The 27,196-nt window shown below is 42.9% G+C and overlaps 1 protein-coding gene across 1 annotated transcript in view; it reads right to left on the bottom strand.

Annotated features, from left to right (window-relative positions):
• Window positions 1-5,946: 5,946 nt before the first annotated feature.
• The window catches only part of TMIE (transmembrane inner ear), a 36,699-nt gene continuing 15,449 nt past the window's right edge, over window positions 5,947-27,196 (bottom strand). Inside the window, exons 3-4 of the mRNA XM_071805547.1 lie at window positions 12,249-12,398; window positions 5,947-7,549 (exon numbers count right to left, since the gene is read on the bottom strand). Of these exons, the coding sequence (XP_071661648.1) occupies window positions 7,197-7,549; window positions 12,249-12,398 (503 nt within the window). The 3' untranslated portion in view covers window positions 5,947-7,196. The remainder of the gene's footprint in view (window positions 7,550-12,248; window positions 12,399-27,196) is intronic.

Below are 27,196 nucleotides of genomic sequence, written 5' to 3'. Positions count from 1 at the left end.
CCAAGCAGGATTTAGAGGTGGGTGCTCTCAACAGCATTCAGTTTTGGGCTCCACACTACAGGAAAGCCTTTGAGGGGTTGAAGTGAGTTCAGAGAAGGGAACAGAGCTGGGGAAGGGGCTGGAGCACAAGTGTGATGGGAGCGGCTGAGGGACCTGGGGGGTTCAGCCTGGAGAACAGGTTGAGATCACTGGTTTTGCCCCCACAAAAAGAAAGGTTTAAGGCAATCAAGGCCTTCGTGCACAGAGTGAAGATGGTCTCATGGAGTACATATCTCCTGGAAAGTGCTTGATGGAGCTGAAGGGCTGGTACTCCTCAGGTTGTTTGCTGTTGCGTGACAGGCTGTGTTTCCCAGGAGAGAGGTTTCCCAATGGCTATGGACATAATTTCCCTGGTATCTCTTCTTCTCAACCACATGTCACCCCACAGTGGGTCAGCTCAGCACAGATTTACACCTCTCTGACTAAGAGAGCAAATGAAAAGGGGAAATATGTGTTAAGCCCTCTCATTAGTAACCAGAAACACACAACACAAGTGACTCTCAGTGAACACGTCCCCCCCGCCTTGTCTATGTATCTGCCGTCCCCAACAACTCACCCCTGACTCCACATTCCAGCCCGAACGGGACTTGTGCCCTACACAGCAGTTCTGTCCCTCTCCCAGCTCAGCGACTCATCAGACAGAAAGTCACAGAAATTAAATGATTAGTCTTTATTTCTGTACACATGGGGCATTGATCCTGGGGTCTGTTTTATGGGCTGGGGAGAGGGGAAATGGGATGGGGACAGGGTGGGGGAGAGCATGAGTGCATTTCATTTATAAAGTCAAGCCCTGTTCCAGTGAAAATCAAAGTTCCTATTTCTTTCCCTCTGTATTAGACTCCCTGTCCTCTTACAGGAAGTCTTAATAAAGTCTCCAGGGATGTTTAAAATGAATTTTTAAAAATCATAGTCCCCATATGGAAGAATTGGCATCAGTAAGATATACCACTGTGTGATAGCATGGAGCCAGGGAATATTTGAAGGCCTGTAAAATAAACTCATTAAACTGGTATTCTGAATGGGTTGCCTATGGAGAAAGCCTCCCATAAGCTACTTCCTATCTCTTGAGCAAAGAAAAAGATGTGACAGAGTTTCAGACCTGAACAGTGTGGGACTGGGATGGAGGGAGAGCAGCACTATGTTATTCAGGAGGGACAAATAGCAAGGGACAAAATCCACTATCCCTTCAACATTATACTGGCCAAAGGTTCCCACAGCACAGCCTCTTGTCCTGGGTGGTAGCACAGAAGTGCCCAGGAAAGGCAACAAGAACAGGTTGAGTATGGACTAAAGATTTTCTGGAGGACTCTCCCAGTCTTGAGCCAAAACGAGATTTTCTCTACCCCAGAATCACAGACTCAAGAGAGGTCTAAGTAACAGCCCCCCGAAAATTACAAACTTATTTATATCTTGTTTTCCTTTTTCCTTTCACTCTCTTCAAAGCAAAATGAGTTCGCCTCTTTAGTTTCTCAACAGCATTTTTTTCAAAAGTGAATACTCATTTCTCTTGTGCCTTAAATAGGAGAATTTCTATTATGTCCTATGACCTCCCTGCAAATATCTTTGCTTTGACAGGCAGATTTACGGTAAGAGAAGATATCGAAGTTCAGCGAGGCTTCGCCACTATTATGTTAGATCAAATCCCTTGAGCATCTTAAGAAAGAAATGTGCACAAAGCTCTGTTTCACAAGATCAGTGCTCAGGTCCCATCTATTGTCCAATATTTTGCTTCTGACATTAGGCAGATTGCCTTTTGTGCCCCAGTTACCCTACATGACAATTCTCAGTCTGCAGGAGTCCAGACGAAGGGACTTAGTACCTCAGGGACTCAGCAAACAAAAATGGTGTGTTTTGTTTACCCAGAAAAGATTAGGACCATAAACGTCTTTTGTGTCTATGTGTAGAAATGAAGGCAGTGCCATGCAAAATGGCATATGAAATTAGGAATAGCACAGAGCCAGAGTTATCTCGTAGTTACTGTCTGACGCATCTCTGAGACATCTCAGGGGGGTATTTAGCTGTCTGGTGCATTTGCAGGAACATGCTCAAAGGACCCCCTCAAAAAAGGAGGAAAGAAAAAGAGGGAGGGGATAATTCTTGCAGCTCTTTATTTCTGAAAAATAACCTTTTCTTTAAGCCTACAAAACCTGACCTCTTCAAAACCAGCCACCCGTGTCAGTAACATAGTGACCAATCTGACCTATAGATGAAAAGCTCCATCTTCAGTCCTGGAAGTACTTTGAGGTTTATTCTTTTCCTTTTTGATCACTGGAAGGAAGGAAAAAAAAAAATGTGCTTTTAACAGATCTACCTCAGGTTTGGGACTCCACGTGTCACCTGGTGGAAGGGGGAGTCTCTCAGTCCCAGTGCAGACCTTGTTTGTTCTCCATGATCAGGACCAGGTGATCAGGACAGCACAGGTGATCCAGATTTCTTCCTTGTTACATCTCAAAAGGGAGCTTGGCACAACAAATTTACTTTCTGAAGGCAGAACACTCCTAATTTTCAGAAGTGTAAGAAAGAACACAAAGAGGGAACAAAAAGACTGTATTTTTCCTTAATTGCCTCTGGGAGCAGCTGTAATTCCTCCAGAGGATTTCATCCTTTGGAAAAAGCTACAACTTAATGGTGAAAAGGTATCATGTAATTTCCTAGCAATAGATGCATCTTGTGTTTAGTATCCCCTGGCAGATTAGCACAGAACCTATGCTTAGTTTTACACTGGTTTTCATAAATACTAAAGCAAAACCAGTGAGGAAAAGGAAAACAATAATGCAGCTTTTCCAAGAGCTTTGTTCCCAAATGAATCAGGAATTAAATTTAAAAACTTCAGCTTTGCAGCTCTTCCTATGGACCTGCTGGAGTTGTGATCCTCACCACAGCCCCTTGGGGACACCTTGCTAGGCTGACTTAAGTTTTGTCCACCAAAGCCAATGACCATTTTCTTGATGGCTCTTACATCAATGTCTTTGGGATATTAAGCTACTGTCAGCTGAATTCTTACCTCTGCCAACCAGTAGAAGAACAATATTGGAAGAAGATATGATGGCTCAGGTAGATTAAAAAAATGCCAGGAAAGTTTTCTTTGAACCAAAGAAGAGATGTTACCAATGCCAGGCTAGATTTAACATCACAAATAAGACAAAATATATCCAGCGCAAACTACTTTTAAAACTGTCTTCAGGTATTACGGAGGAAGAATAAGGTCCCCTCTAGTGGAAAGCTTTGGAATATGTCAAGAAATAGATTCTCCAAGTGCTTCCTCATCCTGACTGTAGTATCTCAGTTTTTTACTCTTCATCACCCTTGCCATGCACACACCAAGAGGTCCATCTATTGTCATTACTACTTAGATGTCTGAGCCTTGGGTCTTAAATCCTGCTTTTGCCCTCTGGGATTTGTTGCTGCACTTATGTTTTCAGAGAAATCAGCTTAACCCCAATCTTCTCATTAAGGATGCACTTTGCAAAGCTTCAGCAGCTATGGATATATTTTTTCCAGTGCAATTTCTCCATCTGGTGGTGTAAAAAGCAGCTCGGGTCAGAGCGATCCACTCCAGCAATCTGATTTATGTCCACTGAGATCTGTCTTTTGGATTCCACCTGATCTCCATAATACAAACCAGTGGAAAACACACACCAGTTTTGGGCCGTGCCTGTAAATTTGCTTGTCTCCATGTCCACTTCAGGCACTTCGATAAGTTTGTTAGGTAGGATGTTTTCCTGAGAGCCTACAACCACTGGTAATGCATTCCCTTCATTTCACCCATACACTGTCACTCTGACAACATAAAAATAAGTTGATATATCCCCTCAGGTGACCCCGGGCTGGTCCTTCCCAGAGGAGAAACTTATTTTTTTTAACATAACACCTGTCTTTCTTTTACCAGTAAGACATGACCACAAACTAGTGTGATTTGGTGTGTAAGTCTTTTAATGTACTGGCCGTCTCATCTCAGCCAAAATGAATTATGATCAATTGCAAGGTTTTCAGCAGTCCCAGATGCAGTATTTTTTAATGTATTTATTATGTGAGAGAGAAGGCGGTTGTATTGAAGAGCAGTTTGTTAAGGAAAGAACCATTTTACTCTGTGATAGTGAACTTAATGGCAAAGCAAAGGGTCAGATTTTCTTCACTGAGGCTTTTGAATCAGGAATAGATCTGCTCCTCTTCCCTCTCACCAAATAGGTAGGGACTGAGTCAGCATCCTCATTCTCCACATCCTAAAGAATATTAACAGCAGGATTAACAGCTCCACGCCATGTTTCCAGCTGCAGGGCAGTTTTTCCTGCCCAAATTGCAGCTGGATCCCATCCTACAGCTCCTTTACCTGTGAACTAGAGTTTATGAGACATAAGCACCCATTTGGTCCACCCAAAATACACAATGAACTCGTGCAACCTTGTGTAGTTCCCAGAGAGCGACATCTGTGTACGCCCGCAAATAGTATGGCCTGAATGCAAGTTTAAAATTTTGTTTTCCTTTCTTTTCTTTCTGACTCCTTATGAAAATATCAGTTAAACAGTGAGAGAACAGAAGAAAGCAGATGGCCAGAATATAATGATTGAAATCATGTTGCTGTGTGTTGGTGTCAAGGTTTCCAAACTTGACAGTTGGAAACAACGTGCCTTCATTAACTCTGGCAGTAAGAGTCTCTGCAGGTCCCTCAGTGTTAATATGAAATGATATCTCATGGAATCACAGGATGATTTGGGTTGGAAGGGACCTTCCCATCTCCCCCAGTGCCACCCCTGCCATGAGCAGGGACATCTTCACCAGCTCAGGTTGCTCAGAGCCCCGTCCAGCCTGGCCTGGGATGTCTCCAGGGATGGTTCATCCACCACCTCTCTGGGCAATCTGGGCCAGCGTTTCGCCACTCTCAGTGTCAAAAATTTCTTCCTTATGTCTGGCCTGAATCTCCCCTCCTTTCATTTAAAACCATCACCCCTTGTCCTATCACAACAGGCCCTGCTGAAAAGTTTGTCCCCATCTTTCTTCTCGGCCCCTTTTAAGTCCAGAAAGGCCACACTAAGGTCTCCCGGAGCTTCTCTTCTCCAGCTGAACACCCCAACTCTCTCAGCCTGTCCCCAGCAGAGCTGTTCCAGCCTCAGGTCATTCCTGGGGCTCCTCTGGCCCCTCTCCAGCAGCTCCATGTCTGTCCTGTGCTGAGGACTTCTCACCAGGTATTACACATGCATGTACACATACACAGACAGGATTATGGACCTGTGTTCCTGCCTGTTTGCCTCCTCCCCAGATAGTTGTGTGACCCTTGTATTCCCTATTATTCCAGCTGAAAAAGTGGATGCAAGTCCCTTTCCTGGTCTTACAGCCCCATAGTTGTCCTGACCATAAATCTGGACATCTGAGACCTCTCAGGCTGAGGTGGGAACTGAAAACAGGTGCTCTGCTCCTGCCTGGAAGCTGCAATCTTTCACTCATCTTCAGTCTTTGAAAAATTACGGATGGGACTGAGGTTCAGACTTAAACATAAATGTCTGTGACACACTTACTCACACTCGTCATTGGGTACCACTGCAGTGGATGGAGATTTAGGCCCCCAACTACTTGTTTGCATACAGGGGCAGAATTTCTGACCTTGACTTCTCTCTGTACTCCTTTGGCATGGCAGATTATACCTGGAGGCAGCCAACTGTCACCATTCATGCTCTTAGTAAATGTTTCTGTGGCTGGGAACAGTTTTGGGGCCTTTTATCAGCAGAGTGACCTCATTAACACAACAGAACATGCTCTTCATTTTACTGGTTCATTTTTACCAGGATGGGATAGGTAGGAGAGGAGAGAGAAGAAAGGAAAGGTAAGACAAATGAGAAATGTCTTTGCAATGACAGATCAGCTGTCTGTCTGCACTGAAACTACAAGTTGGATAGAAAGCAGTTATGTCAATATTAATTTAATTCATAGGGCCTGAGGTGAACAAACTACTGGAGGTAACTCCCTCCTTTCCCCATGGAGCAGACAAAGCCATGCCAGTGTATATACTCAAATATGGTGTTTTCAGCAGAGACAATGGTTAGAGCTCTAGTCATCACAATAGCTCGCAAACTATCTCCCATTAGCTTTGTAGCTGAATACCTCATGGCTGTTAATCTTTAGGTGTAAACTGATGAGATTTTTACAAAACATACCAGGAGAAAAGCTGCTCCCAATAAAACTACTCTTATTTATCCTGTTACACTTATTTAAAATTTTCCAGGAGGTGAGAGAAACAGTGGCCACATAAAAGTGTAGCAAAATCCCTGTTTTCAAAACTGCTAAGGGAGAGAGCAAAGATGTGAACACATTAAGTTCTCCACCACTGAGACCCTGATTTTCTGCGACAACATGTTGAGCATCTTCACATCTCCTTCGTCCCAGTGGGCTCTTGTCATCTGCTGCCTTTCCTTTCGGGATGGTGAACTGAGGACAGCTACTGCCTACGGCAGCACAGATGCAATCTCTCTATTCTTTATTCTGTGCACATCCTCCTCCAGCTTGATTTATGTGTCTCTCATCAGAAGAAGAGAAAAAGGTGGATAAACCTTCTGGGAGATATGCAGTTCTTTGCATTTCCTTCAGCAGTCCAGAGAGAGAGGCATCTGAGAAGGAAAGAAAGCTTTCTCCCATGTGTTCAAGCTGTCTTTCAGAAGATACATGAGCTTTGACATAGAAAATTCAATTCTTTGGGTTTCATCATCCAGAATTTACTTAATCTCAAAAATTACCCATGTGTAAATCCTAATTGGGAGGAGATGAGGGCTAGTAAATATTTATCAAACTCCTTAAGGTGCTCAAGAAGAATAAATTTTAAATGAATCACATCCTCCCATTAGTTTAGATCTTCATATCTCTTCATTTTCATGCTTATCCAAAGTCCTGGTTCTCACTCCAGGTTGCAGTTCAGTTCTGGTAGCTGTCACCATATAGCCCTGCATGGTGCATTTTATTTATATATGTTTAGCCAAGTGGCCAGGTTTTCCTTTGGTGGACAAAAATACAGTGACTTGGTTTTCAAAAGGTAATAAATCCATACACCCAGTGGCACTCAACAGCCTGAATAGGTGAGGACAGCATGTCCCATCTGCCCCCAGCGCTCTACCCACAGCAATTTGACAGTGCCCTCCTCGAAAAACTGCCAGCGCTTTCTTTTAGCAAGGTCACTTCTTCTTTGCTGGGGCTTTGGCATTCCCACCGGCCTTGCCATTAGCTTTGGTGCTTCCTCCTGATTTTACTGCTTCACCTTCTTTTTCACCTTTCTTCCCACCACCTTGTTTCTTGTCAGTAGAGTCTTTTCCCCCCTTTTCTCCCTTCTCTCCCTTCTCTCCCTTTTCTCCCTTTCCTCCTTCTTTCTTTTTGGCCCCATCCTTCCCTTCTTTCTTGGATCCTTCTTTCTGGTCCTTTTCACCATCCTTCTTCTTGGAGCCTTTGGATCCGTCTTTCTTAGCCTGAGCCTTGTCCACTTTTCCAGATACAGTGGGAACCTCTTCTTTTTTTTCTTCTGCCACCTGAGCTGTATGCAAGGACAGAAAAAGAAAACAAGAAAGGAGTTAATTTGGGCTGACATTAGCCAAGAAGAAGGCAAAACTCCTGCTCCCTGCTGCAAATCTTGAGCAAAGGAGAAATACTTCTATTGGAGCTTTCTCCATACAGCTGTGTTCACTGACTACCAGCTTTTCATGTCTTTGTTTTGAGAAGATAGACAAATGGGAAAAAGCAGAACTGGTAATTTCAAGAGCTGAGTTGTGGATCTGTTGGAGAAAATGTCTCCTGCTGGTATGAACTGATCCATGAACATTGTTATCACTAGAATTACTATAATCATATGCATTTCCCAATAATAACCTTACATGTGCAGTTGTCTCCTTCCACAAGAAGGAGAAGAAACATGTCTCACTCAATTTAGTACAGACCTGTCTTGGGTTTAGTTTTTGTTTGTTTGGGTTTGGTTGGTTTATTTGTTTGTTTGGTTAGGTTTTTGTGTTTTTTGAGGTTTTGTTTTGTTTTGTTTTTTGGTTGGTTGGCTCTTCTCATTCATTTTCTTGTATGGGGTATGTCTCCTGCAGCTGAGAGTGGACTGTAGGGATTCTGCTGGGGATCTTACAGAGACAGACAAGCAGAAGATGGCTTGCTCAGCACAGGACTACCAAGAAGGCTTAGCTTATGTCCTGTCCATATCCAGTCACCATGGGACTGGCTTCCTACCTGTATCACTATAATGAATGGCAACAACATAACATGGGCACACAGCAATTAACTCTAGTGCACAGTTAGTCCTGTTTTGCTATGTTTTAACACACAAGCTCTATTAGTTATAAGAAGGTTATATCTTTACTTATGGAATATTTTTAGGAATATCTTGGAATCAGTGCCCACATTTCAGGTGAGAAGACTCATAAGTATCACACGAGTTATGTAGACTTGTAGGATTTGGTAGCAGAAAACTTTTCCTCATCGATTTTTTTTTCTTCTTCTATAAGTGGTTCATTAACCCAAAAGTATTTCTGAAGTCAGAGCTTGATCCACTGAAATCTCATCTCAAGCTGCAACTTGACACTTACACACAGATCATAGTTCATATATTTCTTACGGAAAGGTTTTCCTTTGCTCAAGACCAGCAGAATATAACCTTTGCAAAAACAAGTAAAAATATTTTGTCTCTCATGACTTCCTTCTCTGAAAATCCCCAATATAGGACCCAAATAAGCAAACAGATAACCGTGTTAACACAATTTCATAATTAAAATCGGCCAAGATGTAGCTGGGAGTGATCTCAGCAAATGGAGGATGATTGGTCACTGCTTCACTTTCTTCAGCTGGCATCTGGGTTAAGTCAAATTATTTCATGTTCGTCACAGGCTAAGGAAAGATGACAGTGAACGGGCTTAAGAGATACTTTAGTGAAGGCTTCTGGTGACATGTCTCAATCATTACCTGGAGCCATTGGACTCCAAGCTGTTTAAGTAGCCCCAAATCTCCCATTGCTATGGATGTCTGCAGTGTCACTTTCAAATTCCAGCAATGTGTTACAGGTACAAATCAAACCTGAATTTGTTATGTTTACCTAAAATATTCCTTCAGCATGCACATTAAAATAAAATGTCATCCTTTGACCCAGGGAATTGACAATTCATTTGTGTCTACAAATGGGAGTGGAACGATACAGACTATTTGTTAAGACCACAGAGGAATTACTGACATCTCATATATATATATATATATTTTAAAGGATAATAATAATAATAATAATAATCACCACGTTGTCTGTTTCCTGGACAAATATGGTGGAAATCGGGTTGAACTCCCAAAAAAGTCAGCTGGAGCAGCCCCAGAACAAAATACTTGAAGATCTCCCAGGCCGTGAACTCAGGACATCTTCACCCAGAGCAAATGCCAAGTCCTGCTTGTACTTCTCCCACAGACTGGGAGACAGAGCACAAATGAATCAATTTGTATAAAACATTTTATATGCTGAACCCTTGAAGTCCATTTTATTTATGTCCACTAAAAGACCTTGCTATATACAACACTCAAAAAAGTGCATGGAGAGCCATTTGGCAGTTAGAATATTCCATCATAGTAAATGTGAAGTAGGGTAAAAATAGTGCCAAGAAATAAGAGTATTTAAGCATTGTAATATATTAATGATTAATAGTATTTGACACTTACAGAAATCTTTAAAGCATTTAATGGCCACTCAGTAATGTAAATCACTCAAGTCATCTCTCTGGCTTTGGCTGGGTCTACTAGGCGTTGTCACAATATAAGCATATAAATAGTTGACAAATACATATATTATATTTCATGACTGCATAAATCAAGGTGGGTTGCCAAATGTCAGTGGGGCGACGTGGCAGAGCATCACACTCTGTACAGATGAAAATAACAGCACAGAGATGAAGCCCAAAGGTTTTCATACTTTCCATCGTAATGCCTAAATCACATAGTGAAACTTTTTTGGGGACAGGAGGTACATTATCCTCAGAAGGAGAGCAAACCAGTGGGTGTGATCACAGATAGCTGATGTGCTGACAGATGAGTTGGTCCTTTTGGGTCCCCAGGACTAGAGACATACAGGCATTTTTAAGGCACAATTTACCTCTTCCACTTTAGCATCTCCCCTACTGTGAAAGGAATCACATTGGTTTTATTTTCCATCATGTTAAAGGGATAAAGTCTCGCATCCTTTTTATTTTCCACCACAGTGAAGAGATAAAATCTAGACAACTAGTGCTGATGAAGACTTCTCCATAAGATGTGGATACCATACTTGTGAATAAATGAGTCCCACCCTAGTACCAATTCCTTTGGGGCAACTTCGGCATATTTACAACAGCCCAGTCCCACAGGACTAAGAGCTTCAGAGAACCATTCAAGAGCCATTACCAGATATCAACAGCCACTCAGCAGCACATTATCCACCAGCCTCCTACCCTGCACCATGCCAGAACCATAATTCTGGGATTCTCAAAAGGTCAAACAGTGTTCAGCCACTCACCTTATACATTTAACTGGATAAAAGTTTAGGTAGTCTTTATGGTGCAGCTGACACCCTGTAAATTCCTTCGTCGTGGTAATGTATTAATAAGTTTATGCTGCAATAATTTCCATGGTCCGATTATATCTATACCAGCCTTTGGATGGAGAACGTATTTGTGAGATGTGAAGGCTGTTTACAGGAGGTCACAACTGATTAACATTCTGGGGCAAAATAGCCATTCCGCTCCCCAAATCTCCCTTCTACCTCTTCTGGATATTCTCCTCCTCAATTTATTGGTTTTGCAGAAGTAACAGCTTTGTAGAAAGAGCATGCAGCAACATATGCATGAATTTGACTTTATCTACAGGCATGAGCCTTCACGCCCTCTGGGATCTACTGATAACAGGTGATTCTTATAGAGTCAGAATTTGGTCTTTTGGGCAGGAAACTGAAGGATATAATACTAAGCACTTCCATGTATGATTGCACAACATGTTAGAGTGCATTAACGAGGTCTTTGGATGACCTTTGACTTTAGAAGAACAGAATTTAACTTGATGGACAAGGGTTTATTCATTCCAATCGTGTTCAGCTTCAGAGGACCTTCTGCCCATCCTCAGTTTATAATATAGGCATAGTCAGGGGTCTGAACACCTCTGAAATACTGAGGTATGTACAAGTTCCTACTGTTAAGCACTTAGTTGTATATTTTGCTGGTGTAGGACTAAATGTCTACAATTGTATTATCTGCCTCTTTCACCAATTTCATGGGCTGAGGCATCACATTTTGAGTCAAGGAAACTCCCAGTTTCTAAGAAGCCAGAGACCACAGGGCTTGCAGAGACACAGGAAAGAAGGAAAAAAAATAATTCAAAAAGTATTGAGAAAAGAGAAGTCAAATGCAAAAAAGGAACTGAGAATCAGAGAGTCCAAAGTATGATGGATCCCATCAGAAAAGAGAAGCCATAGACAGACAGACAGGAAGGCGGTCCCCTAATTTCCTTGCAGGGTCATTTCTTCTTCTTCTTTCACCACAGGCAGGGAGTTGAGAGGTCTGGACTGAACATGACCAGAGAGAGTTAGGAGAGTTTCAGTAGACCCTAGGGTACAGAATCAGGAAAGATGAGTGAGAGGAGAGGAGACCAGTGACAGAAATACTCTTGGCCTTTCAGATACGACAAGCTTTTCATGGGTAATGTGAAATTCTAATAACTCTTTTTCTTCCTACTCACATTCCCCAGCCTAGGAACTGGCCCTTAAAGTGAAATTTCCCTTTCTGGAAATTGTAAACATTAACTTTAAAGGAATGACCCTGACTTGTACCAATGGAGAAACTGTCCCTTTCATCTAAATGACTGTGTCTGCTGCCACAAATACTGCAGGTGGGTGGGAGCGGTTTACCAAGTCATGGTGATATCTTAATCATAGAATCATAGAATAGTTTGTGTTGGAATAGAACCTCCAAGGTCATCTAGTCCAACACCCCCTCCAATGAGCAGGGACATCTTCACCCAGACCAGGTTGCTCAGAACCTTGTCCGGCCTGACCTTGAATGTTTCCAAGGATGGAGCATCTACTGCTTCTCTGGGCAACCTGTTCTAATGTCGGTTGTGCCCAAGGAGCCACACTGATTTGCACTAAGGGATGACCTAACCCTTTGCATTCATGCGTACGGAAATCAACCCCAAAAGAAGAGATGGGTCTTATGTGTAGGTGTGGGCATGGGAAATACCTCCAGGGATCTCTGTCAGCTCGTTGAGTGGTGGCACCGTCTCCAGTTTGTCTGCATAGTTCTTGGCTGCTTGCCGTTGGGCATACCGTGCCTCAATCTCTTTCTTTGTTCGGGGAATCCGGCACTTGAAAATACAGCACAGTGTGATAACTGGGAAAAGAAAGAGGGAAGCAAGAGTATTCAGTTTACTCAGTAGATGTCTGTCTAGTACAGGTTTGTCTATTTGCAGTGGGGAGACAGCAGGAAGAAAAATGAATTTCAGAGGAGTTTCCTCCACTGGGAACCTGCAGACATTTGCATCAGTGGAAGTACCTGCCCGAGGGATATGGTCGCACAATCCAAAGCAATTGAGTTACCTGAAAATAAAAAAGCACCAGTCTTCAACTGAGCTGTGGTGAAGGACTGACCATTTCCTTCCCATCAAAAACAAGGTAAACCATTGCCTTAAAGCACAAGTCTTATGAGGAGCAGCTGAGGGAGCTGGGGTTGTGTAGCCTGGAGAAAAGGAGGCTGAGGGGAGACCTCCTCACTTTCTACAGCTAACTGAAAGGAGGTTGGAGCATGGAGGGCGTTGGTCTCTTCTACCAAGTAACGAGCGATAGGACAAGAGGAAATGGCCTCACGTTGCACCAGGAGAGGTTTAGATTGGATCTTGGGAGCAAATTCTAAATGGAAAGGGTTGTCAGGCATTGGAACAGGCTGCCTGGGGCAGTGGTGGAGTCACCATCCCTGGAGGGGTTCAAAAGGCCTTTAGACCAGGTTCTCAGGGACATGGTTTAGTGCTAGATTTAGGTTAGGTTATGATTGGACTTGATGATCCTGACAGTCTTTTCCAACTGAAATGATTCTATGATTCTAAGCCATGTATGCCACCAGTGTTTCTGAGCACCAGATTATAAACAATAAAATTCCCTATTTCTTCGGAAATGGCAGCAGCCATTCAGATGTAATCTCGCCTTTCAACAGTTTGTTATTGCTAAAGGTTCCTGACAACGTCTTATCCATTCATTTTTGTTGTAGGTAGATACTGGGACTGTGGACCTCCAGCTGAAAGAGGAGTTTGGCATGAAAACACTCCATACCCTTCATAATAGATCTAGAACAAGAGCTCAATATATGCCTGAATTGACTTTCACCCAAATCTAGGGTGGGCCAAGAACTCAGACCTCCTAAATCTCCCCATCATGTACTTCCTATTCCATGATGCTTCTTTCCATAAGCTAGGCTTCATTACATGCTTAAGGATGCAGATGATATTTTTACTTCTAGTATGTTATATTTTCTCTTCATGTTTAAACTTACATGTTACTTCAGAATTTTGATCTGCAAATCTAATGATGATTCAGACAATTCATTTTAATGAAATCACTCTTGGTTGGTTACCTAGGCTAGGACTTCATAGGCTTGAGCAGATCATCTATTCATCCATGTACCTCTTCTGACAATAACAAAGCAGCAATTTCAAGGAAAAGATCAATGAAACTGAGAAATGAGCAATCATAAAGTTATTTTCCCCCATAGGTTATAAACACATGTCAAGAAGCATGAGATCTCAGGGGCTCTATGAATTTCTGAATTGCTTTTTTTGTGGGTATCCTTAAAACAGTTCGAGGGATTCTTACATTCTAAATAAAAGATAAACTTTCCACCTACCGAAGTTCTTAATCTCGTTTATATTTTGTGGAAACGGGTTCTACAGGCAGGCAGAGCCTTGTGCTTGGAAAGAAATGGTATGATCAGGTTCACATGCCCTGTCTCTTGTTTTAACCAGAGATTCCCCATGCTGCATCACCACTATGAGAAAGGAGCAAACATCCAACTTCCCGTACACTTCAAAAATTGGGTAATCTTCTCTGGCTTTATATCACCATGTGCAAAGTATCAGATCTTTGAGACTATTCCAAGCAAATGAAAGAAATAATCTGCATGTTGGGTTCCAAGTATGAGCATCTCTTATTCACCAGGAGTAAAACCATTCTGCAGAAAGCCTTCACAACACAAGCACGTAGACCATTTCCTGGTGTACCTTTTAATCCCTAAAAAGCTTGTCTTGTATCTGTCCAGGACCTCCTAAGAGGGATCAAATTAACCAGGAACAAGCTCTGTGTGACCTCCTTGTATAACGAAAGAGAAAAGCAAAGTAGTAAAACAACTCTCTCAGTGTTTTGAAACGGGTGTAAAGTTACCAAGCAAAGCGTAGCAGTTCCTCTATCCCTTTGCTTAATTTTGCAGTCAAAAATAACAGTTCCCTTAAACAGTTTTCTGCTGAGATGCTGTAGTGGAATCACACACAAGGCCACCTAAATGTCACAACAAGACAAGACACCTGAAGCTGAAGTGAATTGTCTAAAACACCATGAAATTGTAAGAACCTGTAACTGGGGAGGCAATCAAAACACTGTTAACCTTGCTCTTCCATGGGTCAACAACAAGCTGAGGGTAACTGAGCTTTTACTTGTCTTACAAAAGGAAAGCAATGTACCCACATGGCGTTACTAGCAGTACATTGTTGGCAGCTGGCAGGTGGGGAATGTACAACATCTGGAAAGCACAGAGCTGGGTCATAGAACCATAGAATCTTTTTGGTTGGAAGAGACCCTCAAGATCATCGAGTCCATCTATCAAACCACCCCTGGCACTAAACCATATCCCTGAGAACCTCATCTCCATGTCTGTCCAACCCTTCAGGGATGGTGACTCCAGCACTGCCCTGGGCAGCCTGTTCCAATGCCCCACAGCCCTTCGGGGAGGAAATTGTTCCCAGGATCCAATCTCAACCTCCCCATGCGCATCTTGAGGCCGTTTCCTCTCATCCTGTCACTAGTTACTTGATCACTTTTGATTCTGGGTCCACAGGATGAAGTACTTGGGCGACCAGTTAGCTTGGATGTAACTTGAGAATTTGTTATTATGCTTTTCTTCTGTGAGGCAGATGACCTGACTTCATGCTTTGAATGTCTGGTTTATATTAAATATTCACCAATTCTCTTATTCCCCAGGTGAAAACTTTAATCACATTGCTATCAAACAATATCTAGTCTCTTTTTAATGTTGTGGGTCTTCTTTTCCTTTCCAGGATTTCAGCTTTCATTTTAATTCTTGAGAAGGCTTCTAAAATGCAGCTTGATACTACGGTGAGTTTAAATCAATCGCTGTAAAATGTAACAGCATCCATGAAAGTATCCAGCATGAAGGTTTGAAACAGTGACATTATTCAAAGTATGTAAGGTAGAAAAGAAACATCCTGTGCAACAAAATGTAGTGGAGTCATTTCCAGTACTCTCCATTTTCTCCTTTTTTTGGTATTAGTAATATACAGCCTTGTAATACTGTGACAATAATCATCTTCCAATAACTGCACAAATCAAACACAAATTTTTCCTTTTTCAATAACATTCTCTGGATTGCTTTGCTGTAGAGCTTCTAAAAATAATTTTCTCACATATTTTTCTTTTCCTTTTCAGTTACCTGACATACATGGTTGAATTCAGTCACCTATTCTGAAGGAACATTTCTGCTTTAAATTAAAAAGTCAAGTCTGATCCTGCACACGGTGTTCTCTTTCCACACTGGAGATTCAAGCTGACAACATATCAAATCGTTTTTCATTGCTTCTGCCAGGCTGATCATGTGAAATGTAATTTTTCAAGAAGGAAGCAAATACATGGTGGTCTTTATGAAATAGGTATTTAAAAGGAGTAAACTTTTTGCTATCCATGATGATAGGAGAAGTACTGTAAGTGATAGATTTTTATTCTTCAGCATGCACTAAAAAAACCTTGACTTGGGAAATGATAAGAAACTCTAAGGCTTGTTCCCTTATGGATTTTTAGCATGTTTTAATTATTTTTATAGGGGGCAACATCTTCCTAATATTCATATCCAACACTATGAAGGTTGGAGGAGCTGAGAAATGGCTCAAAAACCCTATCATTTGAAGTACAGTAACAGCAAATGTTAAACACATAATTTCCACCACAAACAATTAGATGCCTGTGACTAAATCAGGGCTGTGTGTTTACTCCCACTGGCTTGAACTAAAATATTTTGTTTCATAATTGAAGCAAGCTAAGAGCCAATGCAAAAGACCATGAAAGGGACTCTGTTGGCTTAAACTTAATATCCATGTGGCCAAGTTACCCTGTTCATGGTCTCCTTTTTCTTTTCATTTAAGTGAATTTAGCTCATCGACAGTAACAGAGTTGCTTCTAGTTTAGCTGGCAGTAAATTCCAAACCAAAACAAAGACGGAAAGAAACAACTTGGTTCTTCCAAGAGTTGGGGAGGATTCAAATGAAATATCTTCTCCAGAGACTGCTTGATGTAATATTTTTGCAGAGCCACGATTGAGAACTGAACAGCTTTAGAAATTGAATGAAAATGGGCTGCAAAACACAGCAGGTTTGTTCCCTTAGAAGCTGAAAATATACTGTCTGCCAATGAGGCATTTAATTAACATTTAGCAAAGTGGCCTGTGCTGCTCTGAGTTAATTAGGCAGCCATTCCACTGTTAATAATGCAAGCAATTAATGCAGATGTATTCAATGGCAAGTTAACTGCAACACTTGTGTTCAAATGCTCTTTGAGAAGCCTGGAGAGTTGCTTTCTCCACAACTCCAATGGTACTTTAAGGAAAGATGTAGCATAATTTGTCTGTTCAAGCTACTGACAGTAGTGTCAATAAGTGGCTAATTGTGATAAGGCTGTGATCAGTGAGGGCTGCTAAAATCTTAAGAAAATCAGTTAGTAGTTGGGTGGCTGCTTATACGACCGGTCCACCCTGCGTGCTCAGGTGCTTAGATGATGCTGGTGCCTGAGCCACCTCATTTAAAGATGCCACTGTTTCCAGCAGAGCTACTGCTGTTCTCTAGTTCCCCAGAAGATGTCCCTGAGCTGGGGTCCAGAAGGGGATTTCTTTTCTCTCTAAAGGTTGTGCAACCATCCACAGAGCATGTAGCTGCATCCTTCTTGTGGCTCTGGCTTGGGATGCAGGTTCTGCCTTCTGCTGGAAAACAGAGAGATGGTAGAAATGTCAGATTTAAGGTTTGGGTTGGAAGTGGATTAGATGCTGTCTCAAAATCCTTCTCAGCCCTGTATTTTATCCCTCTCTATGGCTGTTGCTTCAAGGAAAATCTAGTGCTTGAATTAATGTGCTAATTTCCTAGAGAGCAAAATAAAAGCCAAAGAATGAGGAGATCTAGATTGTAGTCCTGATAGTTGTACCAATATGACTTCAAGCAAAGCAAGCTTTTAAATACATCCACCTTTGTAAAATGCCCTGAGGATATGCTGAAAGAACTGCAATGGGTCAGGGCTGCTCCAGTATTTGCTCAGCCATCAGGGCTAACGAGGCCTTTACACCTGATACTTTCCTGGTGTCTGGAAATGGGGGCTGACCTCTTTGCATATCACAGGTTATTATGTTTAATTACTGTCTGAGTGAAATAACTTGTGTTGGATTGAATCCCACCTTACCCTGGGGAGAGTTGTTAAGGGATGGAGAGTGTGGCAATGCTTAATCACCATCCCTGACACATTTATTTTTCAAATTCTCATTTGAATTGACCTGGTTTTAATCTCCAGCCTCTGCTCTTTCCTCTATGTGCTATGCTAAAAAGACATTTGATGCTATTTATTTTTTCCTGGGGTCCTCTAATACTGCAATTAAGGGGCCTTTTAATCTTCTTTCCAACAAGTTAAGCAAAGTGCATTCATTGAGACTCTGGTTTGAAGACCTTTCTCCAGGCACTGAACAAAGGTGAGGATATGTTGTTTTTTTCTTCTTTCCTGCAAGCCTTTGCATTTTTAGCACTTGTTTTCATACATAAGTGCTAACATCTCGTTAGGGCAGCATGCAGAGGTCAACAAACCTTCCTTTATCTCCATAACCCAAATTAAACCATTCAGATAACTCCTTGCTGCAACATTACTGTGAACTGTGTTGCTTAACTGATTGCTTTGCTCTGATGATAGTTACTAAATTTTACTAATTATCATTTAGTTGCTGCATGCTTGTTTCATCTGTAGATGAGGTCTATATTCCTTTCTTGCAATCATAGATCCTTGCTTCCACCTGCATTCACTGCATTTTGTTTGGATGGATTCAGCCAACTCTCCGCATTGTTTCTCCTACCATTATTATTATTATTGTTATTATTATCATGCTGTCTACTGGGAAGGAGGACAGCTTTAACAGCAGCCACTTTGTCTTTATTCTGAGCTCACTGGTCAAAAATAGGGGTTAGAGTGGGACCTCTCACTAGGACAAGTGTTTCCTTAGGAAATTTTGATCTGAGCAAAGTTAGGTTTCTGAGCTAGGATATATTGTGTGGGATGAAAAATAAAAGCATGTAGTCACTGGGAGCAGCCTGGGGCATCCGTGTAGACCCAGAGAGGGTAGTCAGGGCACTTGAGGACACAGGTCATCTCATCCTTAGGTAAACATCTAAAGCAAACAGATCAGTTATTCCCACTTGTTCTCTCATCTTGTCACTCTAGATACCTGACCTGAAAGACATCTCTAGATAAGTAAGATGAATCACAGAAACAAAGTCCACATTAGATGTTCTGGCTGGCAATCTGAGCTATTCATTAACACAAGACTTAATAAAAAAAAAAGCTCCTGATTGTCCTGGTTTGGGTTAAAACAAGACCGATTCTCTGTTAGTGAATTTTCCTTTCAACTATGCTTTCTATGTTGTTCTTGGGGTCTTTTATTCCTAGTGAAGTAGCTCTTCAGGCCACGGTGGAGCTCTCTAACATTCATTCCCCACCATCCCACCTTAAAGATGGGGAGCAGGGGTGGCATTTACCATCCCAGCAGGTGAGAGATTTGGGACTGAACCCTCTCCATCACCTCCATGCAAGGAGAGGAGCTGTCACAAGGAGGAGCCAAAGCTTAAGCTGGGTGAGGCAAGATCTAAGGATGATTGTTCCATAATAAAGAAAAATAGCTCTTGTCAGGCATTTGTTAAAAAAAAATAGTCCATAAGCTGAACTTGTTTTTTCTGTTAAACTAAAGCTAGCAACAAAACCCAGGATCTCAACACCCACAGCTAATCTTGTGACTTGGGAAGTTCAAAAAAGCGTATTTGGATCTGATCTGTGCAGCTCAAACAAGTCTACTCCCAGACCTCATGTAGTCCTATGGATACACACAGATTTCAAATCATAATTGATTACAAGTAACGTATGACTGCTGCTTACATTAATTTACATCTACTGGGAAGTAGGGATATGGGTTGTTATTCGTTCTGCCCTTGAAATCTGCAAAACCCCTGTTGTTTGGTGTTGGTTGAATTTTGTGCAAGATGGTGGGTTGTGCCTGTTCTCCAAACGGGGCTGAGAAAATGCGCAGAGTGGGTCAAGCATGAAATTGCACATGAAGGGCAAGTGGGAATTAATATTATGATGGTCTATCAAAATAACAATAGTCATAATATATCTGAATATGAAGAGTTAAGCAAGTGGGTTTGCCCAGGAAGGCTGCAAGTCTGAATTTCAGTTTTGGATCCAAAAATCCATACACAAGTCACCTGCTGGAGAGGGGACAGAGGAGGCCATAAAAATGATCCAAGGCTGGAACAGATCTACTGGGGGGACAGGCTGAGAGAGTTGGGGTGTTCAGCTGGAGAAGAGAAGGAACTACGGAAACCTCATTGTGGACTTTGCAGACTTAAAAGAGGGCAATAAGAAAGATGGGGACAGACTTTTGAGCAAAGCCTGTTGTGATAGGACAAGGGGTGATGGTTTTAAATTAAAGGAGGGGGAATTCAGGCCAGACATGAGGAAGGAATTGTTGGCCCTGAGGGTGGTGAGAGCCTGGCCCAGGTACCCAGAGAGGTGGTGGATGAACCATCCCTGGAGACATCCCAGGCCAGGCTGGACGGGCTCTGAGCAACCTGAGCTGGTGAAGATGTCCCTGCTCGTGGCAGGGGTGGCACTGGATGAGCTTTGAAGGTCTCTTCCAACTCAAAATATTCTATGATACTTGTCCCGAGTGGACCTCAAGCACAGCACTATCTTGTACACTGTGCCCTACAACACAGCCACTCCTCACAGTTACCATCTCTGGTGACAGTCTGCCTGTGCACAAATCTCCATCACCCCATTGCCTTGAGCATTAATGGTCACTCAGTGGGAGGAAGAATGGAGAAGTAGGTTAAGTTTCCAGCTGGTGGGAAAAACCACACAGAGGCGATGTTCTGGAGCCCCACCATTGTCCAACACCCTAGTCCTTCCTCTTGGAGCCTCCAGACACAGCCCCCTCAATGCCACCCAATGGTTGCCACATTTCAGAGAACCCAGCCTCAGAAAATGGCATCTCAGTGCTTTTTAGCTGATAAGGATCACAACAACTTATTTTGTAGCAACCTTGGGGGTGCATGTGTCTGTGAACATGCACAACAATGGAAGTTTAAGATGACATAGTACAAAACAAGAACAGCATAGTTCGTTATGAAAATAAACAACAACAAAGAACATCTGCTACTTATTAATAGGAATACTTTAAAAATGAACCTTCTTTTGTAAAAGAACAACACCGAACTTCCTCCTAAGCACCCTGTTCTGTGCTCAGCTTGAGCTACACGTGCTGGTGCCAATAAGCTTGGGAGCTTGGGTTATTTTGTGAGTACACAAGTGCAAAACATCTCTAAAACAGAAGGAAATGTTCCATGTGAGAACTTGGGCTGAGGGCAAAAGAGGGGCTAAACCTATTTTCACCATGTAAGAACCATACCTTGTGCCAAGCGATGTATTCTATGGTAGAGGACAGTACCCCCCTCCCTTTCATCCACCTCTGTATGTAATATGTAATATTCTGTGCATCCTGATCACACAGAATCACACAGAATCACACAGAATTGGCTAGGTTGGAAAAGACCTCAGAGATCATCAAGTCCAACCCTTGGTCCAACTTCAGCCCATTTACTAGATCATGGCACTAAGAGCCATGTCCAATCTCAGTTTAAAAACCTCCAGGGACGGTGAGTCCACCACCTCCCTAGGCAGGCCATTCCAATGCCTGATCACTCTTTCCGTAAAGAACTTCTTCCTAATATCCAGCCTAAACTTCCCCTGGCAGAGTTTAAGCCCATGTCCCCTTGTCCTATTGCTAACTGCCTGGGAGAAGAGACCAGTTCCCACCTGACTATAACTTCCCTTCAGGTAGTTATAGAGAGTGATGAGGTCACCTCTAAGCCTCCTCTTCTCCAGGCTGAACAACCCCAGCTCCCTCAGCCTCTCACCATAGGTCATGTGCTCAAGTCCCTTCACCAGTCTTGTTGCTCTTCTCTGGACCCGCTCCAGCACCTCAATATCTTTCCTGAACTGAGGGGCCCAGAACTGAACACAATACTCCAGGTGTGGCCTCACCAATGCAGAGTACAGGGGAAGGATCACTTCCCTTGTCCTGCTGACCACACTATTTTTGATACAGGCCAGGATACCATTGGCCTTCTTGGTCACCTGGGCACACTGTTGGCTCATGTTGAGCTTGCTGTCAATCAGTACCCCCAGGTCCCTTTCTGTCTGGCTGCTCTCCAGCCACTCTGTGCCCAGCCTGTAGCGCTGAAGGGGGTTGTTGTGGCCAAAGTGCAGGACCCGGCACTTGGCCTTGTTGAACTTCATCCCATTGGAATCAGCCCATTTTTCCAGTCTATCCAGATCTCTTTGCAGAGCCCTCCTGCCTTCCAGCAGGTCAACACTGCCCCCCAACTTGGTGTCATCAGCAAATTTGCTGATGGTGGTCTCAATCCCCTCATCTAAATCATCAATAAAGATGTTAAACAGGACTGGACCCAACACTGACCCCTGGGGGACACCACTAGTGACTGGCCGCCAGCTAGATGCAGCCCCATTTACCAGCACTCTCTGGGCCCGGCCCTCCAGCCAGTTCTTAACCCAGCAGAGAGTGCACTTGTCCAAGCCATGGGCTATCAGCTTTTGAAGGAGTATATTATGGGAGACAGTGTCAAAGGCTTTGCTGAAGTCTAGATAGATCACATCTACAGCTTTCCCCTCATCCACTAGGTGGGTCACCTGATCATAAAAGGAAATCAGGTTGGTCAGACAGGACCTGCCCCTCCTAAACCCATGCTGGCTGGGTCTGATCCCTGGTCCATCCTGGAGGTGCTGTGTGATTGCATTCAGGATGATCTGCTCCATCACCCTGCCAGGCACCGAGGTCAGGCTGACAGGCCTGTAGTTGCCAGGGTCAGCTTTGCAGCCCTTTTTGTGGATTGGGGTAACATTTGCCAGTTTCCAATCATTTGAGTGTTTCTCATTTGCTGGGCTGCTGGTGATGCAGTGTTTAAAAATACAATAGATGCTAAAGACTCTGTCAAAAAACACCATGTGAAGCACCCCTGAGCCAGCCTAAATTATCTGTGCCACACGGGAAATTCTGCACATTGAGGAAAACATCTGGGTAGTTTTGCCATCCAAAAAGTAATGGCTATTTAATAGGGTAAATCTTTTGCCTGGCATTTAAATTATAACACCCACAGCAATTTGGTAAATAAAACCTCTAACAATTCAAATTAAGCTGCAGCCAGTTAATTCAATTTGAGACGTTTAACAGCTTTGTTGCTGCTTGCTAAATAATATTTGATTCCTGGGAACACATTTGTTCAGTGTGAGCCCCCCTCGTATTCTCACACTATTTTATACTTCTCTTGAAACATGTTCAGGGAAAGACCCACAGTTTACACAGGCAGATAAGCAAAAGCTTTGTATTCACGACTCCCAAGCATCCCTCCTGACAACAGACCTGCTTCTTCAAGCTTTCATGTCCATGGTTATATATCAGGAGATGCTCATATCTGGGGATACATGTTACTCTTTGACTGGCATGGGTGAGAATGGGAAAGCACCTCTGGTAGGTCTTGCAGGAGGACACAAAAACAGGGAAAAAGAGGTTGGAACTGAATCTCCTGCTTTTGAAACCAGCTTCTGCTTTAGCACACTGCTTTGTCACTTCTCATGCAGGTAAGCCCTATTTCCAGTAGTACTAGACCTGGTGTGGGCTACGTGTGGGGACATGCAGTGAGCAAACTTGTTTCCGTGGCCCCAGAGCTGTTCTGGTTTCACTAAAACACCAGCACTGAATAATACCAATGAATTAAAGGTCTCCCACTCATGGGCATGAGGTCTAAAGTCCACCACCAGGTCAGGCAGCTCTGCAGTTTCCTGTAATTATAACAGGGTACCATTCAAAAACAGCTTGGTCTTCAGTTTGAGTTGAATTCAAGGCATGAGCTCCTGCCTGGAACACTGCAGTGGGATCCAGGAACAGCATTGTTGCAACCCCACCCCACATGGGAACCTCCTGCTACTGTTCCATCCTACCTTCTCCTTCACTTTCTCCATTCGAGTAGAGATTCAAAGCAGAATGATAAGGAACAGGGTCTCTCCCTGCCTGTGGTCCCTGAAATACATCTGGTTGACTTTCTACATCAATCTGGTAGGATACAGAAGAAGGAGGGGCAACGGGCACAGACTGAAGCATAAGAGGTTCCATCTGAATATGAGGAGAAACTTCTTTCCTTTGAGTTGCCAGAGCTTGGACCAGGCTGCCCAGAGAGGTTGTGGAGTCTCCTTCTCTGGAGACATTACTCAAAGCATTACTCAAAGAGGTGCTGTCTGCATCCTCCCCGGTGGGTTGTTGTCAACAGACCTGAGTAAACATGAAAACCAGCAGACCTCGAAACCAAAGTAATACAGAGGAAAACAGCCCACACGGATTCTTAAAAAATGTTGTTGGTGGTTTTGATGCCAAAGGAAAGGGCGACTCAATGGAGACCACACTGGGCAAGCCTTGGGCCAACTCCTGGCTTTCCCAGGGATGGATCAGGACCATCCTCTCCTCCACAGTTTGCGAAGTCCTCAGGCTTTGTGGATGAAACAGGCCGTGCAAGATTCCAAGGTTATGACTCAATCCCATACTATCAAGGCGACAGGACAAAAAAAACCCAAAACAACAGATAGCAGTGCTCCTGAAAGAATAAAATCCTCCTGACACTTCATCTCATATCAGTTCTTTGTTGTCTCATCAAAGTCTCTCCAAGGGAGAGAGAGACAGATGGAACTGTTACCTCTGCTCCTGCCTGCAAGGGGTCTCTTTTCTCATCAACCAGCACTGGAGGAGCAACCCAGAGCAGCTGAATTATCCCAGCTGCTGAGGCAGCCCCGATAAGGATTTCTGGGGTCACTGTCAGGACACTTGCCAGCTGTCCTGGTTTTGGTAAAAAACAGGTTTCTCATTTAGTGAATTTGCCTGTCAGCTAAAGCCTTCATATCAGCTGCATTTTCCTGGAGAACCAGATACATGTTTTGATAAACATAGCAATGGAATGCAAACTTATTGATAAACATGGATGGACATCTCCCAAGAGGGGCAATGAGAAACAAGTGACCAAGAAACTGACCAACTGTGTATAACATTCCATTCACATTAATACTTCATAGAAAAGCGGGAGATCATGAGGATCTCATCACTCTTTGCCTTTTTTCCCTTTTTGCTTAGTCATTACGAGAAGACCTTGCTGGTTGTCCCTGTGAACTGAGGCACAGTGACAGACTGAATCCAGCTCCAGTTGGCTGCAGAGTCCAGTCCGGGACTTCGGGTGCCAGCTCTGCAGTTGCTGAGACTTTCAAGATTGGTTTTGTATATTTTGTATTATTTTCTCTATTCTTATTAGTAGCATTAGTAAAACATTTTTAATTTTTCCACCTCTCTTCTCTCTGTCCTTCTTTTCCTCCCCATTGCCTGTCTGTAGTGGGAAGGGGGTAGAGGGAGGGATAAAAGGGGGACGTGGGGGGAGGAGAGGAGGTTAACAATACATCTGCCAGGGTTTGATTGTCACCCTGCAATCTAAACCCTCGACACCAGCCTAATGGCCTGCCTTGTTCCACCTGATTCAAATACATAGCAAGGAAGGTTTCTTTTAACCAAGTGAGTTAAAATCTTGGAGGCAGAGCAGCAACAGTGAGTTGGCCTACTCTGCATTGTACTGGAGCAACTTTATTTTTCCTCCCTTTCTTTGCAGATTTTTTCCCTGTAGCGGTTGTATTTGCTTTAAAAATGAGTTCTCCTGTGCCTTCTCCCATTGTAGCAAAAAGATTTGATATTCCTGATATTTCAGTGGATGAATAAGAATTGCGTAATGATGCAGTTATGCCTGCAGCATCACCTGAGTGGTGCTCTGCATGTGCTACTAAGTTATATTCTCTACTGTGAGCTGATTTACCCCCAAAGTTTCATTTCTCTTGTGCCATATCACAGAGCAGAAATGAAGGAAAAATAAATGGATGGGTCTGGCAGAAAGATGTTCTTCGCTGCCATGTGTTGACAAATGAAATGCCTTTATGTAGGGGTTTTAATTTTTTTTCATTAAGGGAATTTAAGCGAGTTTTGGATTTGACCATTTATTCTGCCTTTTATTATCTGATGGTGCCACCTTGTGGAAGTTGTTAAAAGTGCGAGTTGGAAACCACACAAATCATATTTATATTTGCAAGCTATGTCACTCACAAGGAGCAGGTTTGTGGGGTGGAGGAGCCAGGAGGATCTGCCATCCATACCACCTGTGTTTTAGATAGGATGCTTTAGTTTGGTCCTGTGGCTTCCCTTAGCAATTATCATGTATATCTGGGACTATGCATCTCTGGAGCAATTATCTTCTTTTTCCGTTTTGGCTGAAAGGAAAAGGAAAATTTCAAGCGCTCCACAGTGAAGTAGTTGGGGGCACTAAATTTAAGAGCATCTCAGTTCCTCTCCTCACCTGAATTCACATGACAAAGTAGACACACCCTTAAAGCCCTGATAACAAGGTGAGATGGTAAGCTAATGAAATCATGTGCAGCCCCTGAGAAGCTCTGGGAAGGATGTTCTTCTGCCTTCTTGTGCTGAGGGTTGGTGTTGTTAGAAGGTTGTGCGACCCTCTTGTTCTGACTGGGAAGGTGCTCCTGGAACCAGGAAAAGGAAGCCACACTAAAGCTCTTCTCCAGCTCTTATCCCATTAGAAAAGTACAACGTTGTCTGCTTTTTCTGGACTGATACCAAGGCAGCCTCCAAGAACTCACTCACAGAAAACCCTGTGTCTGCTCCTGAGAGTGAAAGCTTTGCTGGTAAAGCTGGGAAACCATCAATGCTTTGGGGATTGCGAAGTGGAGGAGGAGGAGGATGATGTTGCTGGAGCAAGATACGAGAAATTGGTGAGAACTGACTGTACGATTCTGTTATCCTAATGCCATTAAGTTTGAGTCTGCCTTGTTATGACTTGGATCACAGACTTGGTTAATAGTTGCTGTCTTCACCAAATAATTACTGTTTTCATAAAGCTGAGTTGTTATGGTTGCTCTCAAATCCCCTCTGCTCATTAAAAGAAAGGTTCTTCAAACAAAAAGACTAACAGAGCAATAGAGCTAAAAACTGGCTCTACCATATGCTGTGATGCACTGAATATATTTATTACTCTGAGACTCAGCAACCAAGAACCTTGTGATCTCCTAGCAAATACTTTCTTACTCCTCCAGTAATATATATCTGTAGCAGGTTGACATAACGGTCTGATTTTATTGAACTACCTGTGTGTGTTTGCGGGAAATTGAACCTTAAAGCAGATGTTACTTTATCGATTTGCACATAACCTATTTGTTTGCTTGTCTAAACACAGATCTTTAAAAGTATTTAATTTCACATCACTCACTGCTTTCAGCAATTTCAATACGTAGGCAGTAACTCTGTTGTGTGTTGTTTTCTGTAATATATTTCCTTTATAGGCTGTTGCTAGACAAGTAAACAGATTTTACTTCTTGCTACTGATACTTTTAGGTAACAAAAAACCCCTGTGGTTTCTTTCCTTCAAGAAGTGCACCATCTGATATGTTGTTTTGCCAACATAGCAAACTTTCTATTCTTCTAACCCTAAAAAACCCGGTAATAAC

This window comes from Patagioenas fasciata, chromosome 2 (assembly GCF_037038585.1).
Source record: "Patagioenas fasciata isolate bPatFas1 chromosome 2, bPatFas1.hap1, whole genome shotgun sequence".
Classification (NCBI taxonomy): Eukaryota; Metazoa; Chordata; class Aves; order Columbiformes; family Columbidae; genus Patagioenas; species Patagioenas fasciata.
Note: the sequence above shows the minus strand (reverse complement) of the source record. Positions and strands in the feature narration are given on the sequence as shown.